Here is a 27,475-nt window from a genome sequence, read left to right as displayed (position 1 = left end):
GCACTTGCAAGGGGGAGGGGGTGCAACAAAATCTGTCTTTAACTAAACATAAAATTTAAAATATTAAAATTGAACCATTACTCTATTAGAAGGTAAACTTATTTGTACCTCCTCTTGAATATATATGATTGAAGAGTCAGAGGAGGGATTTTCAGATGGAGACTTCGGTGCAGGGAAGGTCCATTTCCTGTAATTATTACAGAATAAACCACTTGACAAGAACATATCCTTGTCTATTTCAAAACCATCCCCTAAAGACAAACTCGGGCATGTGCATTTCTCCTGCATCACCACAACACATCACGTCTCTTCCTATCACACACTTTTCTAGGTTACAGTGTTGAGACTACCAGTACCAGTAGCATCTTCGTGGGAGAAGGAGATGAAGGTTATTACTCTCACAAACCACCTGCTGTAACAAACAACCTTCCAAGGCTGAGAAAAATGAACATGATTCATAAAACTTAACAAAACAAAATCCTCACTTCGACAAAGACTGCCTTTAAATGTATTCATGTATATTTATATATATAAAAAAAAAAATGCTTACGTGTAGAACACTAAAACTGATCCTAGAAAATATTTGACGGTCAGGGCTCTATTTTGGACTGGTTTTATTACAGGGCTCTGAGGAGGAAGGAACTGTGCACCCGCAGAACTAAAATAAAGAGGCGAGCTCTCAAACCTCAGTGGGACAAAATGCTGAGGCGAGCCAAAAAAACCACAACCCTCTGCTTCCTGATCCAGAGGGGATAGGAGCTAGATTAAACGTAATTTTACTATTAACAAAACATGTCGTCAACATTTTCTGTGTAAATTGACATGGACAAGGTGAGGTAGGGGGGGAGGGGAGGGGGGAGAAATGGCAGAAGTGTGTGGAAGACAACGCTGGCGTCAAAGTGGATGAATTAAAGCACGATGGGACAGGGAGCGAGGAGCAGACAAGTCCTGAACTTGAGGCAAAAAAAAAAATCTCCAAGTGAAAACACTCCCTCCCAAGACTTCCTGTCTGCAGTGTCCCTAGCTACGCTGCGTCCCTCCCTCTCTCGCTTTCCCTGCAGCCACTAGGCCCTCAGCGGCGTCTATCTCTTGGGTTGCTACGGCTGCGAGAGCGGCGTCCACTGCCAGCGCCTACAGAGGGTCGTCTGGGCCGGTAGTTGTTGTCCCTCTTCTTGTCCCCCTCTCTGTCTCGGCCGCGGTCCCTCTCTCGGTCTCTGTCAGCTCCTCGCGGGGCTGCTCCAGCGCTCACTACCACGCTGGTGTCCTTCTCCCGACCCTTCAGCCGCTCTTTCTTTTCCTCTTCTCGCTTCTTCTCCTCCTCCTCTTGCTGCTCCTTGCGCCTCCGTTCACGCTCCTTTTGCCGCTCTGTGCGGTCCAACAGCCTCTGTGCCGCCTTGTGGACACAAAGCAGTTTAGTCGGATGAAATTAAGTCGAAACTACTCATTATGACACAAAATTGTATACGTGTGTTTATAAGTGTGTAGGCGACCAACCTGCTCCTCAGAGAGGGGAAGCCAGTATATACATGGAGCAGCTTTGGTCTTCAGGAACAAGTCGTCTAGCAGTTTTACAGGAGGCTCATCTCCTTTCTCTGTTATCGGAAACAGAGAAGGGTGAATTTCTTCAAACAGTTAACTAAATTATTACAGCAAACATTACGCATATCCACCCTCACTATTTGGTCTTGCACAATATTAGAAAAAAAAATCAATATTAGAAAAAAATCTAACATTGCGATATTTTTCCTTTTGCAATATGTAAAAAGAAAAATTAACTTTTAAAAGATGAAATAAATAGCTCTATTTGGAAATAATAAATCGTTCTCAACTACCACAGTGATTTTGTAGGGAAGTGCATCTATATAGAGGATGAAAAAATAAAATATTGTAAATCGTAATCACAACATGACTCTTTTGGGTTCTATTTAATCACAGAGATTTGAGTTACCCTTCTTATCAGTCTTCTTCTCCTTGCTCTTGGCCCTCTCCCTCCTCCTCCTCTCTCTGTCTCTGGATCGAGAACGCTGTCCGTCCTCTCCCGGCCTGGCAAATTCCCGGACTTTATCCCGGTCCCATTCCCGCTCGCCCCGGGCTCGTTCACGACGCTCCATTTCTCTCTCCCGCTCCGCCCACAGATCCCGCACTCCGACCACGCCACGGTCCCGTTCTAGATCTCTGTCCCTGTCTCGGTCTCTGTTCCTGTCTCCCTCAGGCATCAGAGGGGGCAGCCGGTTTTGAGGACCACCTGGCAGGGCAACATGGTCCTCCTCCCTTTTTAGCTTCAGGATGCCTTTGTGAACATCCAGCTGCAGAAAGAAAAACGTAAAAACAAGGAGACAAAAGCAAGGTTGTTAAATTTTGACCGTTGTTGCCAGTCGTGCTAACGTTAAAACCTGTCCTCTCCAGCAGGCAGCGGAGGGACATTATGATCGCAATAACAATCCACCTACAGTCTGCTTTTAACTGCTTGATGCATTCTCCTTCATTTGTATGATGTAGTAGAGCCAAGCAAACCCTTTAGTAATCAAAGCTTTAAGTAAACAAATGTTCAATTCAATCAAATGTTTTTTTATATTCTATTTACTCCTGACCTTAGAATAGGTCATTGTAAACCTATTTAACAGGCCTAGGCATGTAAACAAGAAAAAAAAAAAGTCAAATACTCTCATAATCTTGTTTTTTTCTTTTTTTGTATTATTTTGTTGCTCCAATAACAGACTAATAAACAAACCACGGTGATTCCTCTTTTTTTCCCGTCAGTATATAACATTGACATTTCAGGTGTGCATTACCTCATCCTGCTCACAGAAATCGACACAGAGGACCTTGGGATTGCTTGGAGGCCATTTGAATCCGTGGAGGGCAGCTCTGGTGGCGACAGCCTCCTCTGTTGTAGAGTACTATGAGGACAGGAGAGGAGGAAAAAGGTTATCAGGGTGAAAATAATCCTTTTTATGTGTAGTTATTAAAGCTAGACCAATATATCATTGGCCTATCCCAGAAATATTATTAGCTACATTGGCATCTATTGGTATTTCTGTTTTCTGATATATGTGCCAATATGAAAACCTTTTTTAACAGAACATATAATGCTTGGTGTGATTTAGAAAGAGTGACATATAGCTAGGTTTTAATTTGATACTTGATTTAAATGATCAGCAATTGACTAATACTGGTGTTTATTTAGCAATTTATTTATTTTTTATTTACTCTTTATTGGTGTTATAGTATATACATATATATTTATTTATTTATTTATTAGGGCTGTAACGGTATGAAAATGTAACCTCACGGTTATAGTGACCACTTGTCTGCTTTAGGGTGAGAACTTGAACCAGAGATGTCTGACTTTGAGATCCAGGAAGCTTTTTTTACAACTTGAACATGAAGTTAACTATAAAGTTGTATTTGACATTACATGTAAAGTTGGATGTGGTTCTGAAATATAAGCAAATAATAATTTGACTTACTATGAACATTATTCACCAAAACTAAATGTTATAGCCACCAGCATATAACAATATGCTAGTAGCTAATGTAATTAACATAAATGTTACATATTGCTCAATAACACAAACCGAGAGTAAGCCACATCTATTACAGCACACATATCCATAACGGCGCACACAATGTAATACACCTTTAATAGCTAAGCGTGCTGGTCTATTTACTGGCTATTGCACGTTGATAGCAAACACAACCTGAATATTAACATGTGGCTGCATAAGTAATACATGTCATGTTGTAACACAGGCTAAGTGTGTCATAGAAGATATGAATAAACGTAGGTAACGTTTACACCGATAACGTGGCAGTAAAACCCATGACAGCTTAGCAAGCTACAGAATAGATTTAACATACGTTCTGGGCCACGGTCATAACTTCAACAAATCCAAAACGGAAAAGGAATGATATAAAAAAGTCCAAGACAAGAGATCAAAGCGATGACTCTCGTCACGGAATTGTCAATCATCTCAGAGAGATGTGGCTGATAAATGTCCTGAGGTGCTGTCATCGCTTCCTTACGACATGATTCCAACTTCAAGAAAGAAATGCATGTCGTAGATTACGCAGTGCGCCTGCACGGCTACTTCAGGGACCTCTGATGAAGCGGAGATGGATCAAACACAGATTTCCACACCGTGGTAATCCACCGCGATAAGGATATTTTAAATGAAAACAGTAATTGTTACCGTTCACATTTTTAATGTGGTTTGCCGTTACATCCATAATTTATATACACAGTATATAATTATTAGTGGCTGGCTGAAGCCAGGCTTGTATAGGTTCATCAGCTCAAATATGTCTTGCAAAAACGCACAATATTTACTGCCTCACACTCCACTTGAATAGCAGAAAACAAGGTTAGTTCACCCCTCACAATGCTCCTACCCTCACGTACTGTGTGGTGGACACTGTGTATAAAACACAAGTCTTGGCAACTGGATTGATTCCTGACAAATTGCACAAACAGCTGGTTAACACACTGGGTTGGACACAAGGGTTCACACACAATGTAAAAATGCTGGTCATTGGTACTCACTGTGACATAGCAATGAGACTTGATTTTGTCAATCCAGAAGCCCTCTTCCACCATGCTGCCCGTCCTCATCAGCAGCTCTTTAAGTTGGCCTAGGGTGAAGGGCCGCACCTTTTGGGATACACAAGGAGCATAGCTCAATCAAGATCAAGACAGTAAAGCAAGGGGAGACAAGAGAAATTAATATAAACAGCTCAGCTGAGATGATCTTTTTGTGTATCAAGATTACAGACAGTGTGATTATATCCAAAGTGCTTCAAGTTTCATTTGACCATGGAACATCTCTGAATATAAAGTCTTGACGACGTTAATATGAATGAAGACTGCCAATGAGAATCAGCTACAAAATGTGTGGAGAGAGAAATGCTCAACATCCAATAGTTTAGCTGTGAAAATGATGACAACAATGATGATGGTCTCTACAATTAGTGAATGGAGTGCTATGAAATGTTGTATACATATTCATATTTCACAGAGAACGACTTTGTGCACCCCCTGACATTTTATGTAGCACCACTAATGGGTCATAATTTCAATTTGTCCAACACTTCGTGACATGATACCTCTATAAAATAATGCCCTTGAAAAGAATTCTAGTTGGTTTCTATCAATCAAACAGCAAAGTTGTACTTTAAATCCATCCAATTCATCAGTATAGTTTTCAGGTAAACAAAATGACGATTACAGTCACACAGAAGAGCTATAAACTTTTAGTCTTGTTTGTTTGGGCGTTGTGTTCCTGTAGTCTGAGAGCTCCTGTTTTTCGGAGATTAGTGAGGCTAGGTGGCATTAGATATCTGGTAGTCTTTGATCCACGTGTAACTTTCAGTCTAGCTTCTGTGACGCAAGTTTAAAAAAATCTGCAAATGCTAGTCATTAAATGTGTAATGTCTAGTCTTGTCATAGTCTGTTTAGTCATGCAGTGTGCCCAAACCTAAGGTGATACTTGACTACAGCCATAATACCTGGGTAAGTGTTCCTGACTCTAATTATGGGAATGAGGAATATGTGGTTTCCACTGGCATCAACACATTATGCTTCATTCATGAAAAAGTTGGAGGGTAGATTTGGAACGGCTGGCTTTTGCTGTCCAATTATTTCCCCCTACATTTTTTTAGTTTGTGGGGGAAGTTAAAAGCTCCAACAACACCTTTTTACTGTACTTCCTGCATGCCTTGTTATGTAATGCAATGAATTAAAAACCCACCAGGTTGGTCACATGGATGATATTTGAGACTTTGCCGTGAGGCGGCGAGGGCTGCCTGGTTGCGCGGATGGGGTCATCGATAGTGACGGACACGCCAGACTTCTGTTGACTTATGGAGCGACGCACCAGACTGTCGCTGGGGGTAACTGAGGGAAAGATGATGAAGAGGTGATAAGAGTGCCCTTGATTACATACCCCACCCCCTCCTAGAATAAAGTACTGCCAGAGGGATCATGGAAAAGAGAAGGCATCAAAGAGATTTGTACCCAACAATCTACAGCAATTATAAACCCACAGTGAGGCAGTTCACCTTTCTTTGCCTCTCCTTCAAGCTTGACAGATGTCTTTGTTTCAGAGGCTTCCTCAGAAACGCTGTTCTTCCTTTTGTCTCTAGAGGGCCTACGTTGTTTTTCTTTCTCAGTTTTATCCACTTCTTCCTCTTCATTTGTCTGTCCGTTTTCCTGGTCACCTGGAACAACCTGAGGAATAACAGGTGGAAAAAACAGTAATGTGACAATTCAAAACCACTGACAAAAGACTGAGGGAACATTTCTCGAGCTTCTCTGCATCCATTATAATGATGTGGCATGGTAGATGTACAAACAGAAACCTGAAGTTTAATCAGTATTTGCAATTACGGTTTCATCTGACAGCATTGAAATAGAATGCCTCTTCTGACCTGTGTGACGGTTCGTCGAATCTTCAGGCCTTTGTCCTGGTCGCCCCGGCTGGTGTCCAGACACTCCTCGTCCCCAGACATTTGCAGTTCCTCTGGGTGCAGCTCCACCACTGCCTCCTGGTTCACTTTGATGTCTGGAATCAATGACTGAAGAGTAGAAAGACAGACAGTAGATGCGGGAGGATAATAGTTGAATGTTTGGACTACATCTGTTAGCTGATACAGTGCAAGAATGATGGATAGCGGTTTTGTTTTCCCTCAGTCACTTTGCAAAGGTTGGTCTTATGTAAATCTCCAGACAATGGTTAAACTGAAGGGCAACGGGAATTGGTTGAGGTGCTTTGTTTTGAAGAACTAAGGAAGGCTCTCGGATGAGACAAAACGTATTTAGAGCAAATTTAACAAAGTCCAGATGCCCTTGAGTTTATCTGGAAAACATGGATGACTGAGGACCTTCAAAGACAAATGTAAATGATTTGTTTTAATAAAACCTCCAAATTTCCCACATCTCACAATTGAGTTGATAGATATATATATATATATAATAAACATTATTACAGGAAATACATTTTCGGATTTAGGGAAGATGTAGTCTATATCGATAACGGTTAATTTACAGGATAGTTCCGGTGCCGCTGGATGTCCCTCACTTTCTGCTTTCTATTTCGGAATAGCAGAAGGATCAGATATTTAAGCAAACCAAGTTTTATTTTCAAAATGTATCACTGTCTAAGTAGACCTTGCTTGCTATCTAACCTGTTGTAAGTTGGGTCTCTCTCTCTCTCTAACTTAGTAATTTCAAGGTCTGAACATAAGAAGACATAGGATTTGAACAGAAATATTTTACAGGCCTGGGTTTTGGGTCACATTTTTGATGAATACAAGGTTTGATCAAAATCTGAGACAGTGAATTAAACCTGTAATTCCATTTTAACCCAAAAGACTGCCTGAAACATAACCTATATTAATAAAAAAAAAGTATTTCATTGCCAAGACATCTACATGTATCTGGAATACAGAAGTGTAAATATTATATAAGGCCGTCCTTAACCTTGTAGTGGGCTACTAGCTACGTAACTAGTAATGTTCACTCAGTGTTTTGTTGTTAAACAGTGTGTAAAAAGAGCAGTGCTGTTAAATCCCCAGTTTCAGGTACGTACGGTACCGTCTGGATGGTTTCAAGGTAACAGTAGGTAGCTTACATTAGGAAATAAGCCTGTTGAAAGAAAAGAAGAAAAAAAATCTAGAGGAAACACTGCAATACTAACATTACATTATCACACCAAGCAGGGCCGGATTAACAATTTCATGTGCCCTGGGAAACAAGACTCAAATGTTTAACATAACTTTTTACAATTAATCTTTCACAGAACTTGGTGGATCTTAAAGAGTGAAGTCCTTATTAACTCAGAAGCTTTGGTCTGTTTTCTGGCCTGAAAAAAATAATTAAATATTGGCCAAAATATCATCTCCATTCAAAAAATGTTACCACAGCTAAAATAAGTAAACTCATTAAAAATACATTTTCCTAAGCCTGCATGGACAGCTGTTCCTGGTCTCTACGCTGTGCCAGTACCTTCAGTGAGTCAGTGGTGATGATGATGGATGGTTTCTTAGCAGTGACTGCTGTGCTGGAGCCCCATCGCCTCTTCCTCCCTGCTGCAGTTCCCATCTCGGGCTCACCTGCTCCTCCATCTGTGGTGGCAGGAGACGTCTTACTGCCTGCAGAGGAGTAAAAAAACAAAAACGCAGTTCATCATTGAGAGAGGGAATGCACTCCCAGATGGATGATTTTCTCCCTTCTCACAAAATAATTTTTTGTAGTTAGTAGTTTTGCCATGAGTGCCAGTAAGTAATTAAAGTTTACAGAGTTTATAAATGGAACTGTATGCTTAACTTATTTAAGTTAATATTTCCAAATATTGGTAAATATTATAACAAAATTCAACATGTTGTTACATGTTCTGAGACATTTTGTAACCGGTGAAAAATAAAGGAACCATGCAGTAGATAAATATAGTGAGCATATGTATGGCAATGTGACTGGAGCCACAAGAACGAACCAAGTCCTCGCTGATTGAAATAGCAGGAAATACTGTAGCTTTGTTGTCCAAACCAGCAAATTAATTAAAGTTTTGTTTATCAGCGTTTCCGCAGTATTACGGCAACACAGCATTTCCGCGCAGAAGGATAACACTGGTGTAATCCTATTTCTATCAACATTACAGACCACAAAGAGTTTAAATTCATTTTAATCTACCGCCAAATTTAGATTTTTTCTTAGACAGTTTTCTGTTTGTTTTAGGTCAAAAACTTTAATCAGCAGCTTTAAAACATAATTCTGCACAAAGGTTTTAAATGCTACATGTCGGTTATTTTCTTTTTCATTCTTGTGCAAACGATGTAACTGGTATACTCACTTGTCAAGGATATCTTGCGAGCAGCAAAAGCCTTAGGAGTGGTGCTCTAGAAAGGGGGGGAGACAGAAAGAGAACATACAGAAACCCCAGGGGTGCGGGGCGAGATGAGAACCAAGAGTCAAAACCCAAACAGGCAACAACAGAGAGGAGGTGAAACAGAAAAAGTGGAGGAGGAGTGGGGGGTTAAAGTAACAAGAGGGCTGGGGGTTCCAATTGTACCACATTATGGATAGTTGCTGGTCGATAGAGAGACTCCAGACACATTTCGGCCTTCCACCTCTGCTCAAAGACACTGCGATAAATCATTGTACTACTCCCTTTCTGTGTATGTGTGTGTGTGTGTGTCTGTGTGCATGAGTAAGTGTGTCTGTGTTAGACTCTAAGGACAAAGCAAGTACATCATGTGCATTAGGACAGGAGTAGGCCTGTGTGAAACTCAAACTGGGTCGTATCTTACTGCTCCAAATTATTACAAGATAATGTCCATCAGAGGACTCTGAGAGTAGAGAGGAAAGAGAGACAGGCAACGTATCTGTCAGTGTGTTTGAGGGTATCCTGTCACTCTACAAGATTCCCATCCCATTTTTAACTGGAGGAGGTGGGGATGATTTCAATATTACCAATAACGCATCAAGAGCGCATATGTCTGTGACTTATTTTACATACCAAACCAGTAATAATTACAGCACTATTATTATCTAGTGTTTTGACAAATTCTACTTTACCATTTTATTGGCAAAATCCACTGTAATACTAATTCTGTGCGAACGGGGCTTTCAACACACAAATTATGGTATAGTGGCAGATCAGTCCTAAGTAGCTCTAGAATAATTTCTGTGTGGTGCTCATTTACCATCAAAACTACGGCATGTAGTTCACTCAAGTATTGTAGTGGACTGACAATGTTGAACGTTGTTAGTGCTGAGTTCTGTGCAGCAGAGGTGGAGAACTGAGTGTCGAAAAGTCAAAAATCTGTCAGCAAGACTTTCAGTATTGCAGTTTAAATTCACCGTGAAAATGTAACATGTTCAATAGAACACAACTCTATACCAGCAATGTATGTCACACGTGACAGTTCAAAAATGAGCACTAAATTATGAGGATGAAATAAAGGATCTCCTCTTATTTACACAGAAGATGTGGAGGAAAGTTTTGTTTTGTTTTTCTTTTGACAGTTAATCCTTTACAATTGTAAACATTTTTAAATAGAGGAATAATCACAAGTCATTTCCTGGTACCATTTGACACCTGATTCCTTACTGGCTCGACTATGGCCCAACCGCACGACAGTGTGTACTGTATCTAGGCAACAAGGATCCAATCAGAGAAGGCAGAGGAGTGAGGGCGGGGCTCGATTTGAGTGTGCAGATTTGCCACCAGGCAGGAACTGATCACTGGATTGGACTTTTTTCTTGAATGGGACTGGGGATGAATTTTCTTGATTGACTGCTGATTAAAAAGTCACATTTCAGTCTTTTGGGAAGCCAAGAGTTTCAAATTACTTTGTGATGGATTCTGACGGGGTGGGGGTTGATGCATACTTTGATAAAGTCCATGATCTATGAGTTACATCTTGCAAGTAAAAAAGAAAGAAAAAAAAAATCCATTTTGAATGGTTGAAATTATTGTCTTTAACTGTCATATTTGTCCATAATATCCAAAGCAAAGTCCTGACAGCCTTTGTGACCGGTATCTGAAATGTCAAAACGTTAACAGGTTGTCCTTTAAAGTGTCTGTTGTCTGGATAAGTTCCTGTTTTTAAGCAGCCAGAACATGCTGTCCAGTTCATGAGTTTTGTTTTGTGATTTGACAACTCAGGTGTAAGGTCTTTTCAGTGGGATGAAGGTGGACAAAAGTAATCCAGATATGTCTTTGTTAAATTATAATCCACGGAAGAATTCAAAATGAGAGGGTTGATGGACATCGTGACAATATTTGCTGACACGAGTGCCTCTGCACTCACATGAAATCACACGAGATGCAAGGGTCAAGTTGTGGGTGTAGCGAAGAACAACAACTGCAGTGGTCCATCTGTCAAGTCCACAGGAGAGGCAGGATATCATGACGTCGTGGTGAAAAATCCACAGAGTTACAATTGAGATCACGGACAGTGTGGCAGCAGAGGAAGGGGGGTGATGACTTGTTGAGTATATCCAGCTCACTGCACGATCAATGTCACACAAGCCCAAAAAAACAATCTTGGAGCATAATGTGGGTCAGATCACTCGTCCTTGGAACCGAGTCCTTTAAAAGTCTCTGTTACATTAGAACTGGTGCAGAGTTCAGGGGAACAGTTCTTATGGATGGCAACTTTGAGCATGGTGACAGAACTTACATGAACAGTTGAGAAATTGAATTCACTTTCAAAGGCTGACCAGCTTGTCAAGGTAGAGGATTAAGATCTCTCAAAGTCTCAGTAAATATCCATATCATCATGTCACAGATACTGTAGGTCTTTTCAAACACAAGTCCCATAATCATCACATCCAAGCAGAACATTTCAGTTGCTCAGTGTTCTAAATCTCAAAACCCCAGACAGTGATCATATAAACGCTCAAGCCCTGATCACTGTATGGGTTATTGCAGGGGATCTCAGTCCAAAGTCATTACTCCACCCCACAAGCAGGGGGCAGTGTGGGATTAGCGGTAGAAGTAAATACAAAACTGGAGTGCTGAAGAGTTTTGTCTAAGCTGCATCTGGCTTTTGAAGGACAGAGGCATGGATGTCGGAGGGCAACTCAGAGGATGGACTTATGATGCTTAAAATGGCAGATAGGTACGCCACCATTCATCACCACAGAACAGTCCAGTCCAGTTCAGATCAGTAAGCAGGCTTCCAACCCCTGAGGCTGGGTTACCATGGCAACTGTGTGCTGCTGCAGTTACCATGACTGCCACTTCTATCGGTGGTGGTTTGCAAGCTCCAGTTCCTGCTGGCTCAGCACATCACTGGAGGGCTACAGGGGAGGCCTTGCAGGCTCATGCTTTTCAGTGCGATGGGGTTGCAGACTCTGGGCCTAATTCTGGTATCAGCGACGCACTTGGGCATTGCGGGACAGGAGATGTAGGAGTAGGAGGAGGAGTGGAGGAGGTGTTGGTGGTGGTAGTAGTAGTACGCAGCAGGTACCATTAGGGGCAATGGAAGAGGCATGGGCACCTTCATAACAAAGCAATCAATGGGGTTTTAAACAGCAATCACACCAGAAATATATATTGTAAGAGAAAAGCGTTCATGATGGGATACAAAGGCAAAAGATGGAAAGAAAGTGGACAAAGAGGGGGAAAAGAGACAGTAAAAGAGGAAGATAGAGAGGCAGGGTGAAAAGGAGTGGGCAAGAGAGCAGAGAGAATGAAAAAGGGTGAAAGAAACAGCAGAAACAAGACCTGATGCATCTCTACACACACTATCAGGGTCCATTACTCATGCAAACCCAAGGAGGGAGAACGAAAACAGTAAAAAAAGAAAAAAATATACTTGCTGATAATAACTTTACATTGCTTAGCAACTCACAAGTAAATCTAAATTAGATTCTCTCAACCTCAATACCTAAAATGTAATGTAATGTATGGTTGTAGGCATCTGGTTTCAACAGTGTAAGTAGTAAAGGCTGAAGGCCACATCTAACAGACGCTTCTGAAAGAGCTCCAGAAACTATTCTCAATGGTATAATTAGGTTGAAACTGATTTTGATACCATAAAATACAATACACTGGTCCAATATAAGGACTCCATATGCAAGAACTTGAGCTGACTAAGGCAGACTGATCAAAAGCATTTGATCAGGTGGCTGAAGAGCATGCCTGCAGGATAACTAGTAAATGATCAATTCTCTTACACTTTCACACTCACACACACACAATTTAATATACTATTACCATGACTACTTGCATTCCAGCAGAATCAACATCCTTCAGCAGGTACTAAACAGACAAGGCAAGTGTGTGAGAGATCATCTAAGTCATGAAATATTAGTTGCATTAAACGCAGATGAAAGGGATTAGTTCATTTCTCTTTACCCCAGGACCCAACTCAACCCCAGTTTGTTCACCAATGGTCATTTGTAAAAAAAAAAAACCAATAGAGTAATCTGATGAGCATTTAAGAGATTAAAAAGGACACAAACTACATCCATAGCCCGAATCAAAAGAATAAAATCTCCACAGGAGTCAAGGGAAATAATGGTTGTAAAAAAGGTTGGGGTTGTGTTGGTTTTAAGTAGCCTTATTAACTCGTGGTGCCAACTACACATGCTTTTGTATGAATGAAGCTGCGGGTTAGTGAGAGAGTGAGCAAAGACCCAGGCATCCCCACCCTCTCAGTGACCTTACCTCCTCCAGAGGGCCCTCGCTGTTCTCTGGCTCAGCCCCAGAAGGTGGCTGCTGGGCCATGGAGCTCTCAGACTCTGGTTCCACCTCGGTGACGGCAGCTGCGCTGGGCTCTGACACCTCCCTGCAGAAGGAAGAGGAGGGCGGGTGGGAAAACAGGATTTGACTGTAAATACTGTTTGAGAGTTAGGGGTCAATATTGATCAGTAAGACTGTCTGGTATTAACAATTTTCACCTGGTGATAAGCTTGTTATCTTTGCCTTTGTGCTACTTTTGCTAAATCCATCTATGACACAACTTCTGAATTACTAAAAGTTATGTTTTGGCAGTTGACATTTCAAATTATAAATCACAGAGTAAAATTATCTTTCTTCTATGAGGCAAACAACAGTTTCCTTCAGCTAAAGTGAAGCATAACTTAAACGCATACAAGTTATATTGTTAAAAGTCATTGATAATGACCAGTCATACCCTCACTCGATGCAATGTCAAGGCTCGGCAGCACAGTAGGTGTGACTGTTATGTTGAAAGAAATACCAGTATCGTGACTTGTCTTTCTGATTTTCTTTAGTTTTTAACATTTTAATTAGGTTTTATTTGATCATGCTTTAAAAAAATATGTATTACACAACCTTAGATTCTGAATAATAAAATAGTTCCCTTAATTTATTGCTTCTGGATCAATGAAAAAAATACTAAGAATGATTCAAACTGACTAACTAGTCTGACTGGGTTTGTAAATAAGTTCTTCATGTTAATTCTGAGAGATTAATATGTTAGAAACAACACAAAGCAGTGCTGCTCCACATGCATCACTACTTTAAATATTAAAGATATAGCTAAAATTACTAATTAATTGATTAGTTAATAGACAATTAAAAAAAATCTATTTTGATAATGGATTCATTATTTATGTAATTTTTAAATACAAAATTACCCAACATCATGATCCAGCTCCAGCATCTTGACTGAGATTTTGATGCTTTGCAATGTTTTCTGTGATAATACCCATTTAGGTTTTGGGTGTTTGGGTCAGACAAACAAATTGATGACATCATCTGGAGCTTACAACATTATAATGGGCATGTTTCACTATTATAGACCGAACAAAAATCACGAAAACAATTAGCAGCTTAAATAAAGAAAACAATACGTTTCAGCCCTAATTAAAGCCAATCTGGAGTAAGAAAATAAAGGCTGCCTTCAAGCTCAGCTCTAGAGATTGGCCAATGTGAGGTTTAGTCTGAGAGGAGACCAAATGATGTGTAGGGTAAGACAGAAAAAAAACACTGAAGAGTCAGAGGCAGGGTGCTAGGGGCCAGTGATCTGGGTCACTCTTGCTATGAATAACTCACCAGTTAACGGACACCCAGGGTCACAAACACTCCTCAAACTAACTCATAGTCCAAGACACACTCACAGCTGACTCCATGTGTCTGGTCTTCATCTGATCCATGCTGGGTCATTATTGAAACAAAATCCAAACAAATCTAACTCCGCTAATAAAAGTCACGCTTTGTAGTTACTATGAGTCAGACCTCAGACCGCCGAAAGCTTCTCTACATGTTATTTGATTATATGTCTGTTATCTAAGACAAAACCAAGCAGATGTCATCATTACATTTTTAGCTACTCCCTCAACCTCCCCTAGCAGTGATATCCAAAGTCTCCTCCACTGCCTCCATGTGATGACAGAGGCACAGAGGCAGCACCCTGTAGGTGGGAGAATCACATCCTTCTCTCTACTCCAGTGCACAGTCTCCTCTATCGTTTGATTCCTTACAGGATGATCTGCAGTGCATTTCATTGTTATCTATGTTAAAAATACTTCTCAATTCTGAAAAGTATCAAACAAAAAAAATGTTTGGCAGTGACAGTGAATCCCAGGTGCCAATACCAATCTCTGCAGCCAGTTTGGTCTTAAATGTTTTCTCAGATATTGCAGAAGATTCCTGAATTAAAAGCAGCAACAGTCATTTTCAAAAAGGACCATATTTAGTAGCGCTTGTGATGAGAGTATTGCTTTTCTGTTTTTAATCTGCTGATTGTTTTCTAGCTTAATAGATTAAACGTTTGGTCAATAAAACATCAGAAAGTGCTAAAAAAAAAAAAAAAAGGGCACATCACAAAACCCCAATACTGTTCACTTTCCTATCAAGACAAGGAAAAGCAGCAAAATATTGCATTTGAGAAAGTAGAGCAAGGGCATGTTTGCTTGAAAAAATGTTTTTTCTGACGATCGACTAATTTCTTAAATGATTAATTGACAAATTGTTGCAGCCATTATTTAAGTGGCATCCAAGATTAAAGTGCCCAAATTAATCCTTGGAAGAATCTTTCTGGCTCAAACAGCAACTGTAAAGAAGAAGAAAAAATCTCTAACTTACTAATAATCACACAGCCAGCTCAGATAACCAAATCTCAGCTTTTCTATTTCTTCATGACAAGTAGCATGGTTGTTTGCTTAGTTTCTTTAAGAGGAGGGCCTGTAAGTCTCTGTAACACTGAAATTTACCCAAAGTGTTAGAAGACCTGTTCAACCTCTTCCTCTGGAAATTAGTCACTGGCAGTGAGGAGTGTAGGCAAAAGGACAGCATTTCCCCCTCTCTACTCCACACTAGCTTTCCTCATTTTGCCCGAGGTGTGGATGTCAACGTCTAGGTTACTCTTAGGGAAGGGCAGAGGCACACCTGCACAAGCTATAGAAGGAGACAGATGTCACCTAGAAATACAATCCGTCAGAATCAGGAAAGAAGGAAAAGCCAGGACGAGGTGATGTAATGATGCCTGAAAGAAAGATGAATGAGTGACTAACTGTGAGCATACACGATGCTTGGCTTTTTATTTTCAAATAACACCCTTGATGCCTTTCATTTCAAACAGCGTTGTATCTATATGACTGGGCTGAAATAAAGAAGCACATTGAAGAACAGCTGGAATCTAAGTAACAATATTGAGATATACTGTATATCACAAAATAAATCCATTACTTAAAGTTAAACTTCTCAAAAACCTGACAAAAAGTTACTGCGAGTGTGGTGTGACCTGAGGCACCAAATCCCATTCATTGTAACTTAGTAGAATTACTCAAATTATGTCCTAATCATCAAACTGGACTCATAAAGCAGACAAGTAGTCCCAGGGGATGAGAGTGCTGGTGCCAGCTGGGAGAATTATATCACAGCATAAGGGTCTATTCACACTGACTGTACAACTAACAGATGCCTGCTTTAATGATCTCCCTTGACAACAGTGAGATCATTAACTGCTACAGCCACACAAACCAAAAAATAAAAATATATAGTCTTCTGTAGGCTAGACAACAAGATGCATGTATAGTGTGGCCATAAATGAGCCTTAATGGTCAACATGAGGACGGCATACATAAGAAAACGTATATTCTAAAATACTTATTTTAAAAACTATATTTTTGCCACCTGGCATGTCAGAAAATGTTGAGGTCAAGAGGAAAGAGAGAGAAGGGGAGAAATCACAGTCTGCATGACTCGTCATCCCACCATGAAATCTGAGCCCATTATTTATTTATCAATGTGCTCCTCCAGTGTGAAGCTATTTTAGGCACAAATCATAGAAAGGAGACCCCCTTCCCCCCAACAAAAAGATTCTCCTTGGCTCGTCACTTAACAAAAGATTCTCACCGACGGTCCCAACCCCGGTCTTCCTCACATGGACGAACATGCAACACGCTCATAACCAGGCCAATGTGAACTGATGACATGATTTTTAACAGCCAGGAAAGGAGATGCTAGCTAACCACCAGCGTAATGTACAGCCGGTTTCCCGGTAGGACACGACAGACTGAGACAGGCTTATGTAGCGTTATAAATAAGGGGTGTAAAAGTAAAACCATCAACCTAAAGCCTTGAGTCGCCCTCTAACGTTAGCTCACTCTTACCCGTTTTTGTTGCCTTCGGACAGCATTATGGCCGGCCTTGAAAGGAAACCCACGGGGACAGAAAATAATAATCAGACACTAACGATTATTCCGGTCAGGCGTGGGTTGAAATCGGGGACGCGAAATAAAAAAAAAATCCGGTCGCGGTTGTTTCTCCTGCTGATTAGCCGTGCACTGCGTCGGTATCAAGGATGCAATGCATGCATGACGGCCATGTTGGCTAGCGAGACCAGCGTCAAGTCTGCCAGAGTAACTACAAACTCTCTTCCGGTCAAAGATTTCCAAAATAAAAGATATGTTAGCTGCTCAAACGTGTCGCATTCAGAAATGTAACCTAAAAAATATTGATTATGCAAGAAACTGCGCTGAATGAAATAACGTTTTCTGCTGCCAGCAACAAATGGAGATTACACGAAAAAGACGAAATGTTCTTTTCTCAAAAGAAAAACAGCAGCAGCCATACCGCTTGTAAGACTGCCACACTGAACGCCTGACAAGAAATACAACCTACTATAATTAGGCGCAGGGGAGTAGCACAACATTCTGGGCCCTGTATACAGGCATTCTCTATGGGCCCCTCCCCATATCCACAGCTATAGGCTCATTCCACAGAAACTGTGCCTCGCCTGTAAAGTGGACGGGAACAAGTCGGGCAGTTTCCACCCGTTTCCAGCAGCCTTTCGTTTGAACAGGAAGTCACATAAACACTCACATCTTATTAGGTCCGATTTCAATTCATAAAAATTTGATCAGACACATATATCAGCTTGTACGCAGTATCCAGTTGTTTTTACTATGACAGAGTGGCTGTTCAAATTCTCTACAGGCAATTTGTTGCAGCTGTCAACATTCAACAGAGTCTCTGTAATCTGAATGTATTTAGTCTCTCTAAATAATAAACGTCACCATCAGCCACACAACCTGTGTTCAGTTAACTGAATAAGCCTTCAAATCAGACAATAAAAATCATCGTTTTGAGTCGATTCTGAACCAATCAACTGTTCAGCTGAGACCCAGGCGTTTCCCATCATGCCCTGGGTCTTGCAGTCGCTGGAAAGCAACTGCGGCGTCTGGCTCTAAAACATACAGCGGCTTTGATCCTGTGAGGTTATCGTTGCCCACGTGTGCATGATGTCAGAGCAAGTTTTGATCAAGTCAGACCCAAATATAACCTGCATACATTGGGCGCCGACCGCAGGTGATGGATTCTATGCAGGCTTAGGTCACAATGGGCCCTCCTCACATGAGGGCCCTGTGTAATTAGTCCCCTTCCCAACACCCCTGAGCGGTGAGTGGGAAAGCAGTTTACAACCGATTCATGTTTAAGAGATCTTGGCTGACAACACATGTTCGTGACCACTGTTTTTTAAATGTAACATATATTTGTTATGCCTTTATATGCTGACAATTAATATATAGTAGTAAACTATTCCCAAACTTGTGGTGTGACCAATCAACGATCAATGAAATACCACTTGATGGCCAAGCACACAGCTGATGCGAATTCTCCGCCCCCTCATCAAAGTATTTTTTTCAACCTTTTATTGATGGACAGTCACTGTATCTCTCACTGTGTGTGAGATTATTTGCTCCAAGGAAGAACGTTACGTATGAGATTGAACACTAAAGTAGGCTGCATGCCAATGTTGTTTTCAATAAAAAAACATTTGCACAAAGCAAGCCGATCCACTTTTTCATTTTGATGAGAGCATTAAAGTGAGAAAAATCAATGAGACAAACAGAAATCCAGGGACACTTAGAATAGATAAAAATGTGTGATCAATTGCGAGTTAATTATGACATTATTGTGATTAATCGCGATTAAATATTTTAATCGTTTGACAGCACTAGTAATCATTATTCTTAATATCCAGAAAATCAAGTGATTAAGACCACGTTGTCTATATATAGTGTTTTGTGATTTCATCACCACATTTAATTTATGATCTTCTTGAAGGTTAATCCTGCAAATCAAAAGCAAGTTGAGATATCCAGAAAGGGGAATAGTGAGAATAGCAGAATCAATTGAAAGAAAGCAGACCTCATCAGTGGAAAACATTATAGGAATTCACGTGCCACATCACACAGTACAAGGTGTTGCATCCACTTGTTTAAAAGGTTAACTGTATTTTAGTGATGATACAGACCTTTTTGAAAGGTATCGTTTCTCTGCCCCTTTACTCAGGTTAGTCTTTTTCTCATCCTCTGCTTCTTGTCCTTGGTCTGCCTTCTGTAAAAATTATTCAAGTAAAAACAATGAAAAACAAATAGCACTATACTCAAAGATTACTTAGCCTTAAAGTGCATCTCAAAGTAAGCAGAACAAATACACGCAAGAAGGCTGAAATGCTGTTAACAAAAATAAATTAGGCAATCTTCAGCAATAATTTGGGTCCAAAATTACTTCTACATGTTAATATTTCTATGCACCTAAAAAGTGTCAACCTGGTAGACAGCGATTAGCATGGCAAATGTGAAGTGAACTTTGAAATGTAACACTCAAGAGGTTGATGCTGCATTACATCCAATTAACAATCCCTATCGCTCATAGAGCTCTATCAATGTTGTAGTGACTGACTGACACCCACATTAGTTTGATCACTGACCTTCAGCATGGCATGGCTGGTTGTATCCCCGGAGGAGGAAGAGGATTGTGATGAGCGTGAAGAGGAGTCTGATTTGGAGTCAGAATCTGATGAGGAACCTGAGTCTCGGGCCTCAGTTACAGCCACCCTGCCTTTGTTTGCTGTCTCCTGTCTCTTTACCTTCTCCTTCAGCGGTTTTTCCTCTCTTGTCTTCTCCTCGACCAGGCTTTTTCTATCTTTTTTTTCTTCCTGGTGTTTTCTCTCTTTTTCTCGCTCCTCTTTCAGACGCTGTTTCTCATCCTCTTCCAGTTGTTTCCTCTCTTTTTCCTTCTCTTCTTCCAAGCGTTTCTTCTGTCGCTCCTGTTCTTGTATCTTCTTTCTTTCTTTCTCCTGCTTCTGGCGTTGTTCTCTCTCTTTTTCCTCCTTCAGTTGCCTTTCTTCCTCCATCTCTCTGTTTTCTAGTAGCCTCTTTCTGTCCAATCTTAGCAGTGGAGATTCAATGGAACTGCCAGACCCAGCAGTGGAGTGTGCTGTCTCTGCTGACATATCCACAGCAGAGGTGGCCTCTGCTGCATGGAAGGCCCCCTCTGACTCCATCTTGTGTACGAGCAGAGAAAGAGGCCCTGGCCTGCGCTCCGCAGAGGGCTCAGGGCTGCTGGAACGAGAGCTTGACTCAGAGTCTTGCCTCTGCATGGTGGAAGATGGGAATGGCAGCACCCTCGGACCACGTGAAGCCTCAGAGCCTTCTCCCTCTTGGTCGTCTGTGTCTGGTGGGCTCTGTTTGGGAGTGTCAGGTAGGGGAAACAGGTCAGGGGGGGGAGAGGGAGGAGGAGTGGGGTGGCGCAGTTGCATTGGTGTGTGGTGTACCTGTGGTGGTGGGATGTGCTGGGGAGGCTGAAGCTTGCGTTTGGATCTGGCAGCTGTTGATGGGACACTGGGAGGCATCTGCTGCGGCTGGGGAGGTACTCTGTTGCCCCTTGGTGCCACACCTGGACCAGGCCCCCAGTCCTCATCATTCTCGCTCTCGTCCTCACCGTCATCATCGTCAGCACTGTCCTCATGGACTTGACCTCCTGCTGAGGCCCTAGCAGAACGGCTAAGATGGAGGACAGGATGAGCTGATCCTGGTTCAATCGGTGCAGTGCCCTCCTTCTCCTGGGCTCGAGATACGGCAGGGGGCAGCCCCTGGCGGTCAGGCTGGCCCAGGACGCGCACTGACAAGGAAGCTACGGCACGTGGAGGAGATGGGGCTGGTGGCTCCTTATGCCCTTGATGAAAGGTGGCTCGCTGCATCCTAGCTCCTGGAACCTCAATGGACTCCTGGGGTTGGAGGGTAGGAACGGGGCCCATGTCAGGTCCGCATGCCATCATCCCATGACCCATCATTGCATCACTTCCTCCTTTCTCCTCCGCCCTGGTCATTGAGGGCGTGGGGGGTAGGGAGCGATGCTTCTGGGCAAAATTAATGAAGTCAGTCTGAGAGAAGCCAAAATGACTACATTTGTTCGATACATTTATTAACATGTTTAGGCATTTTGAAGCAAGTAACATTGATTCCCATGTGTTTGGATCACTATTCAAACTTAAAATTATTTTGTGTAAACTGACACAATCTCATCAGATCAATATTTAGCAGCTTAGTCTATCCTGTTCTTTGAGATAAATCCTTAGTTTTCCTCATTTGACTATTCAGTGTGTGGAGGTTACCGACCTTGTCAGGGACATAGGAAGAACTGTCATTGTCCTCCGAGTGGTCTTCATCCTCCTCTGGCACTGCTGGGCTTTCTGTCAGAGAGAGACACGAGACAGGGGTTAAAGGTCAGCACCGATTTACGGCACACACCCACTGGTTGCCAACCTAGGACAACTTCTAAATGAATTACGTAGAGAAATGAATTTATCTTTTTTCAAATAGTCATTATGGGAACTTTTGTTGTCTGGTAACACATTAATGAGCAAGTTCATACAACCATACAAGAAATTAGGTGAGTACAGATTTTTGGACAACATAAAGTAACAAGAATGCTGGAAGAGAAAGTGTGTATTGACAGAAAGACACAATTATTGTCTAGTTCCTTTAGGCTAAAGGACTGTGTTTATTGTCTGATTTGTTATTGTGTTTATGTATTACCATCTGACTCTTCCTCTTGCTGGGCTTCTCTCTCCAGTCTCTGGCGAAGAAGCTCCTGCTGTTTAGCCAAGTACTGTTTTATGAAGCTATTCTGGCTCATCTCCTCTCCTATCTACAACAAAATAAGGTATACAAAACAGCAATTTATAATAACATCTGCACGATAAAGATTTCCCAGAGCCAACAGCAGTGACTGTTTGCATGGTAAGTATTTCTCCTGTCCTGATAGAAGTACTGCAAGTACAAGAAAAATGAAATTTTTACATTTGACATTCAAACAAGAATTTATTAAGAACTCTTTTCTTCTTTGTAGGAAATGTCGATGGGTTTGAACTTATGCCAATAATGTACGGAAGTTTTGCATTATTACAATACTCCACACATTTTTTAAATAAAATATTAAAATCTATTCTTACCTGTGAGTTGGGCTGCAGCCCACTGTGAGAGGAGGATGACTTCTGGAGATTTTCCAGCATCAGAGCCTGCAGGGAATAAATAAGGGGAAAAATATATATATCGAAATGTAAAATTCTGCATTACAAGGAAAATTAATATCTCTTTTATTTTTAAATAAATTCAGGGCCAGCTGTAATAAAACACACGGTCTGGTGGTTCTCCACCAGAAAATAAATTGTAAATCACATCTCTACCAGTGCGGCCTCATTAACACAACTTTTAAGGATCGGTTCAGTCATATCCTGGGCTAAGGCAGGCATGTGTTGTGTATGTATGCAAATCAGGATTACACTGAAGTCACAGACACTTGTAACTTTATAGTAAACCTATTGTACGAATATATTTTCATCAGCATTATCATTGTCTTTACTATCATTTAAAAAATGTATATTACCATACCGATTACAACATCCCTTGTTTAAGTCCAACACGGCATGTCATTCCCCTCTCTCTCCCCATGTCTGCCGTTTTTACAATCTAATCTTATTAATAATTCCAGAATATTTTAGAACTCATTTATTTTAAGCCATGAAAAATAAATAAAGGAGAAATTATTTTCCAATCACAATTATATTCCTGGCCATGTGGAAGGAGTTTTGAAACAGCATTTATGCCCTAATTTGGAGTATTAAATGAATAGAGAACAGTTAACTGAGCAAATCAATATATATACATACCGTATATATACCTACATGTAAAGCATTACAATAATTTAGACGAGTTGTGATAAAAGCATGTATAACCCTCTCAAAATCAGTGAAAGATCAAAATGGCTTCAGTTTGGAAAGCACCCTGAGTTAAACAAAGTAGCTTTTACCACAGAATATTTCTGCTTCTCAAGTTGAAAAATCCCTATCCATTTTAACACTAAGGTTAGTCACCATGGACTTGACCTAGAATGTCAGGGGACCCAGGTCCAATTGGAAGGTGCCAAGAGAAGTGCTGGGTCTACATATCCTGACTTCGGTTTTACATTCATTAAAATGTAAAAAGTATAAAGCCATCCAGGCTTTAATGTAATCAAAATAATATAACAGTTTTTATAGGGAATTATTACTCTAACGTTTTATAGGCAAGTAGATCTGTGTGTTATCTGCATATAAATGGAAACTGATGCTATGCTTCTTTAAGATGTATTCAAGGGAAAGCAAAGAAAGGGAGAAGAGAATTGGCCCCAAGATAGAGCCCTGAGCAACTCCACGTCAAACCCATTTTAACGGCGTCAATATTTTTATCACAAGATTAACGTTCTCTTTGGCCTAGCAAACTTTGTAATTTTTTTCATATGCTGTTGCTACAACTAGTAACATTAGAAAATCTACAACACCACACCGGATCTAGCTAGACCGGAAACAAAACAACTGACAAGAGCCAAAATGGAAGCCAACAAGATTCTGAATGGAAAGTTCAATTTTTTAAAAGTTGCCAAATGGTTCCATTGACAAGACCAACGCTATCTGAGTGTTTTGTTGTTGTGCACTGAGCTACCATGTAGCAAGTCCGGTCTGAAATACCAGTTGATGGCCAAGCACACAGCTGATGCAAATTCTCCGCCCCCTCGTCAAAGTATTTTTTTCACCCTTTTATTGATGGATAGTGTTACACTGTGCGAGATTATTTGCTCCAAGGAAGAACTGAAAATGAACACTACAGTAGGCTATATGCCAATGTTGTTTTCAACTAAAAAAAATAACCTTTTGCACAAAGTAAGCCGAACTTTTCCATGTTGAACATTAAAATGAGAAAAAAAATTATGGGGAAAAAATAAATCAAGAAACATTTAGAACAGATATAAAAGTGTGATTATGACATTGGTATGATTAACCACGACTAAATATTTTAATTGTTTGACAGCAGTATATATAAACACACACACACAGTGCAGTACAATATTGTTGAAAAAAATTTACCTCAAATTATATTGCTCGTGTGTTTACATGGCGAGGCGCGCCCCCGTAAGCCCCGATACACTCACATTCCGCGGGCACGGTAATGTACTGTACACTATGTGCGGCTGTTGGCTTGCTTAGGCCTCGAGTTGACAGGTGCATAGTTCAACTGTGTGCAACACGGTGCGCTAAGTGTAGTTACGAATTAACTGTGAAGTCGGTCGGTGGACTGTTGCGTTGTACGGCTCGCTACAAATAACACAAAACAAAAACTGTTGTTGATGTGTAATTACGGGCGCTAGGCGATTTATGTATTCCCGCTTCCGAGCCTACACCGTTACGGCCTCTAACGTTAACCCCTACCGTCTCTCGCCTCCTGGTGAACTTAGCCAGACTCGACAGGCGTCCCTAACATGAGCGAAAACTTACCCCTTTCAGTCGTTTCAAGAGTGTGTTTTTCTGTCCACTCTTGGGAAGGTTTCTTTGCTCCAAAGCAGCTTTCAAATCCGCGACTCTAAGCGATTGTAGAGGTTTTCCATCAAGCGTAATATCTTCGTCCGCCATTTTGCTCCCTCCGCTTGTCGAAACTCCAACAAGCGTCGCTACGGCTGCTGCTCAGCGTCACAACTCGGCAGTTTCCGGAAAAGCTCGTTTTTTTCCGAATCACATATCATTACAGGGACAGTTGTAATCAATTATTAGGCCAATTTAGGCCCCAAGAGACATCATTTTAATACTTTTGCATTTAAGAGGTTGTAAGCAAACTCTGGCTTAAAAGTGACCAATTATTTTTGGCACGGACAATAGAGACATGCTGCAGACACATTTTTCTTTTGACAGATTAATACTGCAATCAATAATTCAAACACGTTTAATTGTAAAAGATGCATTTGTGCATTCTGAACAAGAATCCAAGACAGGCATCAAATGTAGTGTTAAAAGTAAAGAGGTGTATTACTGTGGGAGAAAAGTCATATATTCACTTCTACACCTCAGCAAATACAGATTAAAGACTCAAATGAGTTCGCATAGTGTAAATAACGTCCTTGTACTAAAGAAAAAAACAGCCATATCTTTGAATTGTAACTGAACATTTTTCAAAAGAAATAAAATGTTCATTGTAAATTACCCAGTAAAATCACCCCATGGTGAAGGATGTTCATATATAAATCTATTCAAATTAAAGCCATGCAAACTGGAAAGCAAAGAACATAAATATTGACAGTATTAAATATACTGCTAAAGGTAACTTGCGATCATGCTCTCTTCGTTCATATGCCATGCCAGATCTGGCAGGCAGGTATTCATGAATTAATACGTCAAACACCCACAAGGTGGCAATGCAGCAGAGAGGATGTAGAAACAGGAATACAGTTTATCTAAAAAAAAAAAAATGATTTAAACTGAAAAAATGATTATGCCATGCCCCGATACGGATTTGGATCTGAAAAGTAAAATTGATTGCAAGATTAAGCAATATGGCTGACAACACAGAAAACAGATCATAACACTAGTAAGTATTAGTATCCAACTTTTGTAGAGCACCTTTGTAAAGTTGAGATGTGTAGTGTAAATATAAAAAAAAAAAAAAAAAATCTACTTTATGTTCCACCACAGCTTTAGATTCAACATATTGCTGTTTGTGCGCAGACCAACATTTTAAATGTAACTAGTATAAATGAAAATGGCAGAGGTCAGACAGTAATACAATGTTCTGACATGAAAAGCAGGTACTGTGTGTTTTTTTGGATTTAAAATGCAAAATTCCCCCCGTCCCTTTTAATTGCAAAACAACAAAACAAGTTGTGCTTCCTTTCTCAGTTTCTACTAAGGCTGCACGATATACAGTGGTGCTCATAAGTTTATGAACCTATGCTAAAGTTGACAAAACAATTAGGAAAAAAAACAAAAAACATCTTTGGGAAATTGATCGTAATGCCTTAATTATTTCAGTTAGCCTAATAAGTGGTTTGATTTGCATTGAGAGATGATTTTTTGGAAAGTACCCCATGCCAATCTTTATTTATGGTGAAGGGTATGTGATGATGTGGGGGGGCTATTTTAATTCCACAAGGCCAAAGGAACTTTATCAGGATGCATAGTATCTTGGATCCATGAAATAACTGGCCTTTAAAAATAAAAAAGCTGCTCGCCTCTATGGGAATTTAACACAGGGGTGTACTTCATTATGCCCCCTGCGTTTTAAGGAAGAACATGTATTTATTTATTTTTCCATTCACAGAGAAAATTGGTATCCTTAAAAGGCTGGATTTTTCAAAATTAAGGCATTACTTTCCTAAAGAAATTTTTTTTTCCTCCTCAGTCAACTTTAACATGAGTTTATAAACTTATGAGCACCACTGTAGTTATGATCAATACCACAACAGTAATAATTGTCAAAATATATCTTCATATGGCTTCATAAGTGTAAAATAATTTAAATGATGTTCAGTACAGTGATATTCCACTGCTGTGCTTTACATTATAGATTAATTTACTATATATGTAGAAAACCCAGCCTTAGTTTCTACCTGACTTGAAACTATCAAAGCAGATATGAGAAATGTTGACAGGGGTAAGCATCGTATGAACATGAAAAACAAAGAAAGTAAAAAAAAAAAAAAAAAGTAAGAATGCAGATCATAACAAGACATGCCAAGACAGGTGAGCTTGGTCAACAGGTTCCTTATCCATTTCCAGGCTATCACATGACCGTGTGAAAGAACAGTATTTAGCAATTTCTCACCCAACTATTATTACTCACTCAAATATGATCTCTCTCTCTTTCAGACAGGATTCTTAATTTTCTTCAAGAGGTGTGTACAACTGCATGAACGCAGACAGAGATGTTACTTGTTATCCTCATTGAGTGGATTACAAGCTGTACTACAGTTCTAGTAGAAATGGGTACTCCACAAACACAACACATACTTGCACAGGTTATGAATGGAAGAAATGGTATAGGGTTTAGGAAGTCTGCCCAAAACACTTAATATGTGCTTCAAAAGCTTCAGAATGAACAAAAGGCCCTTCAAGTTAAAAGTAGGTCAGAACCAGGATGTGAGGCCTCCTTCAGGGCTATTTTTGGAATGAGGGGGATGGCTAAATAAATAGAGGAAGGAAGGAAAACTGCTATCAAGTGAGTGAAAGAAAATAGGGCAAACATAATAAAGCAAAGCTTCCAAGAAAAACAGTCCGCATGGACACTCAAAGCCATGGAGGAGCTTCGAAAATATTCAATAAGTTAACACTCAAAAAGACGTGGCATCAAAGCTGGGAAGGTCAGTTTATAAACAAAGCCACACACACACACACACACACACAC

General features: G+C 40.5%; 2 protein-coding genes across 8 annotated transcripts in view; both read right to left on the bottom strand.

Moving 5' to 3' along the window:
* Positions 1-750: 750 nt before the first annotated feature.
* On the bottom strand, positions 751-24,752 carry acin1b (apoptotic chromatin condensation inducer 1b). 7 transcript variants are annotated; one of them, XM_034856571.1, is made up of 18 exons: positions 24,580-24,752; positions 22,222-22,287; positions 21,806-21,917; positions 21,386-21,459; positions 20,095-21,150; positions 19,696-20,064; positions 19,237-19,319; positions 13,176-13,296; positions 8,847-8,892; positions 8,003-8,148; positions 6,427-6,573; positions 6,058-6,226; positions 5,748-5,893; positions 4,544-4,651; positions 2,793-2,900; positions 1,949-2,306; positions 1,495-1,595; positions 751-1,393 (listed from the first exon to the last, which is right to left on the bottom strand). In XM_034856571.1, exons 1-18 carry the CDS (start codon positions 24,712-24,714, stop codon positions 1,073-1,075), a joined length of 3,666 nt encoding a protein of 1,221 aa, XP_034712462.1. In that variant the 5' UTR covers positions 24,715-24,752; the 3' UTR covers positions 751-1,072. The 7 variants fall into 7 exon arrangements, with proteins under 7 accessions (XP_034712462.1, XP_034712463.1, XP_034712457.1 ...); XM_034856572.1 differs by having other exon boundaries at positions 19,696-20,451; positions 20,542-21,150; XM_034856566.1 differs by having other exon boundaries at positions 19,696-21,150.
* The window catches only part of efs (embryonal Fyn-associated substrate), a 20,451-nt gene continuing 7,365 nt past the window's right edge, over positions 14,390-27,475 (bottom strand). Inside the window, exon 8 of the transcript XR_004654547.1 lies at positions 14,390-14,663. The gene's annotated coding sequence lies outside the window, so the exon portion shown is untranslated. The remainder of the gene's footprint in view (positions 14,664-27,475) is intronic.

Source organism: Etheostoma cragini, chromosome 19 (genome assembly GCF_013103735.1).
Source record: "Etheostoma cragini isolate CJK2018 chromosome 19, CSU_Ecrag_1.0, whole genome shotgun sequence".
NCBI classification, from domain to species: Eukaryota; Metazoa; Chordata; class Actinopteri; order Perciformes; family Percidae; genus Etheostoma; species Etheostoma cragini.
The sequence above is the reverse complement of the archived record's forward strand: the minus strand, read 5'-3'. Positions and strand labels throughout refer to the sequence as shown.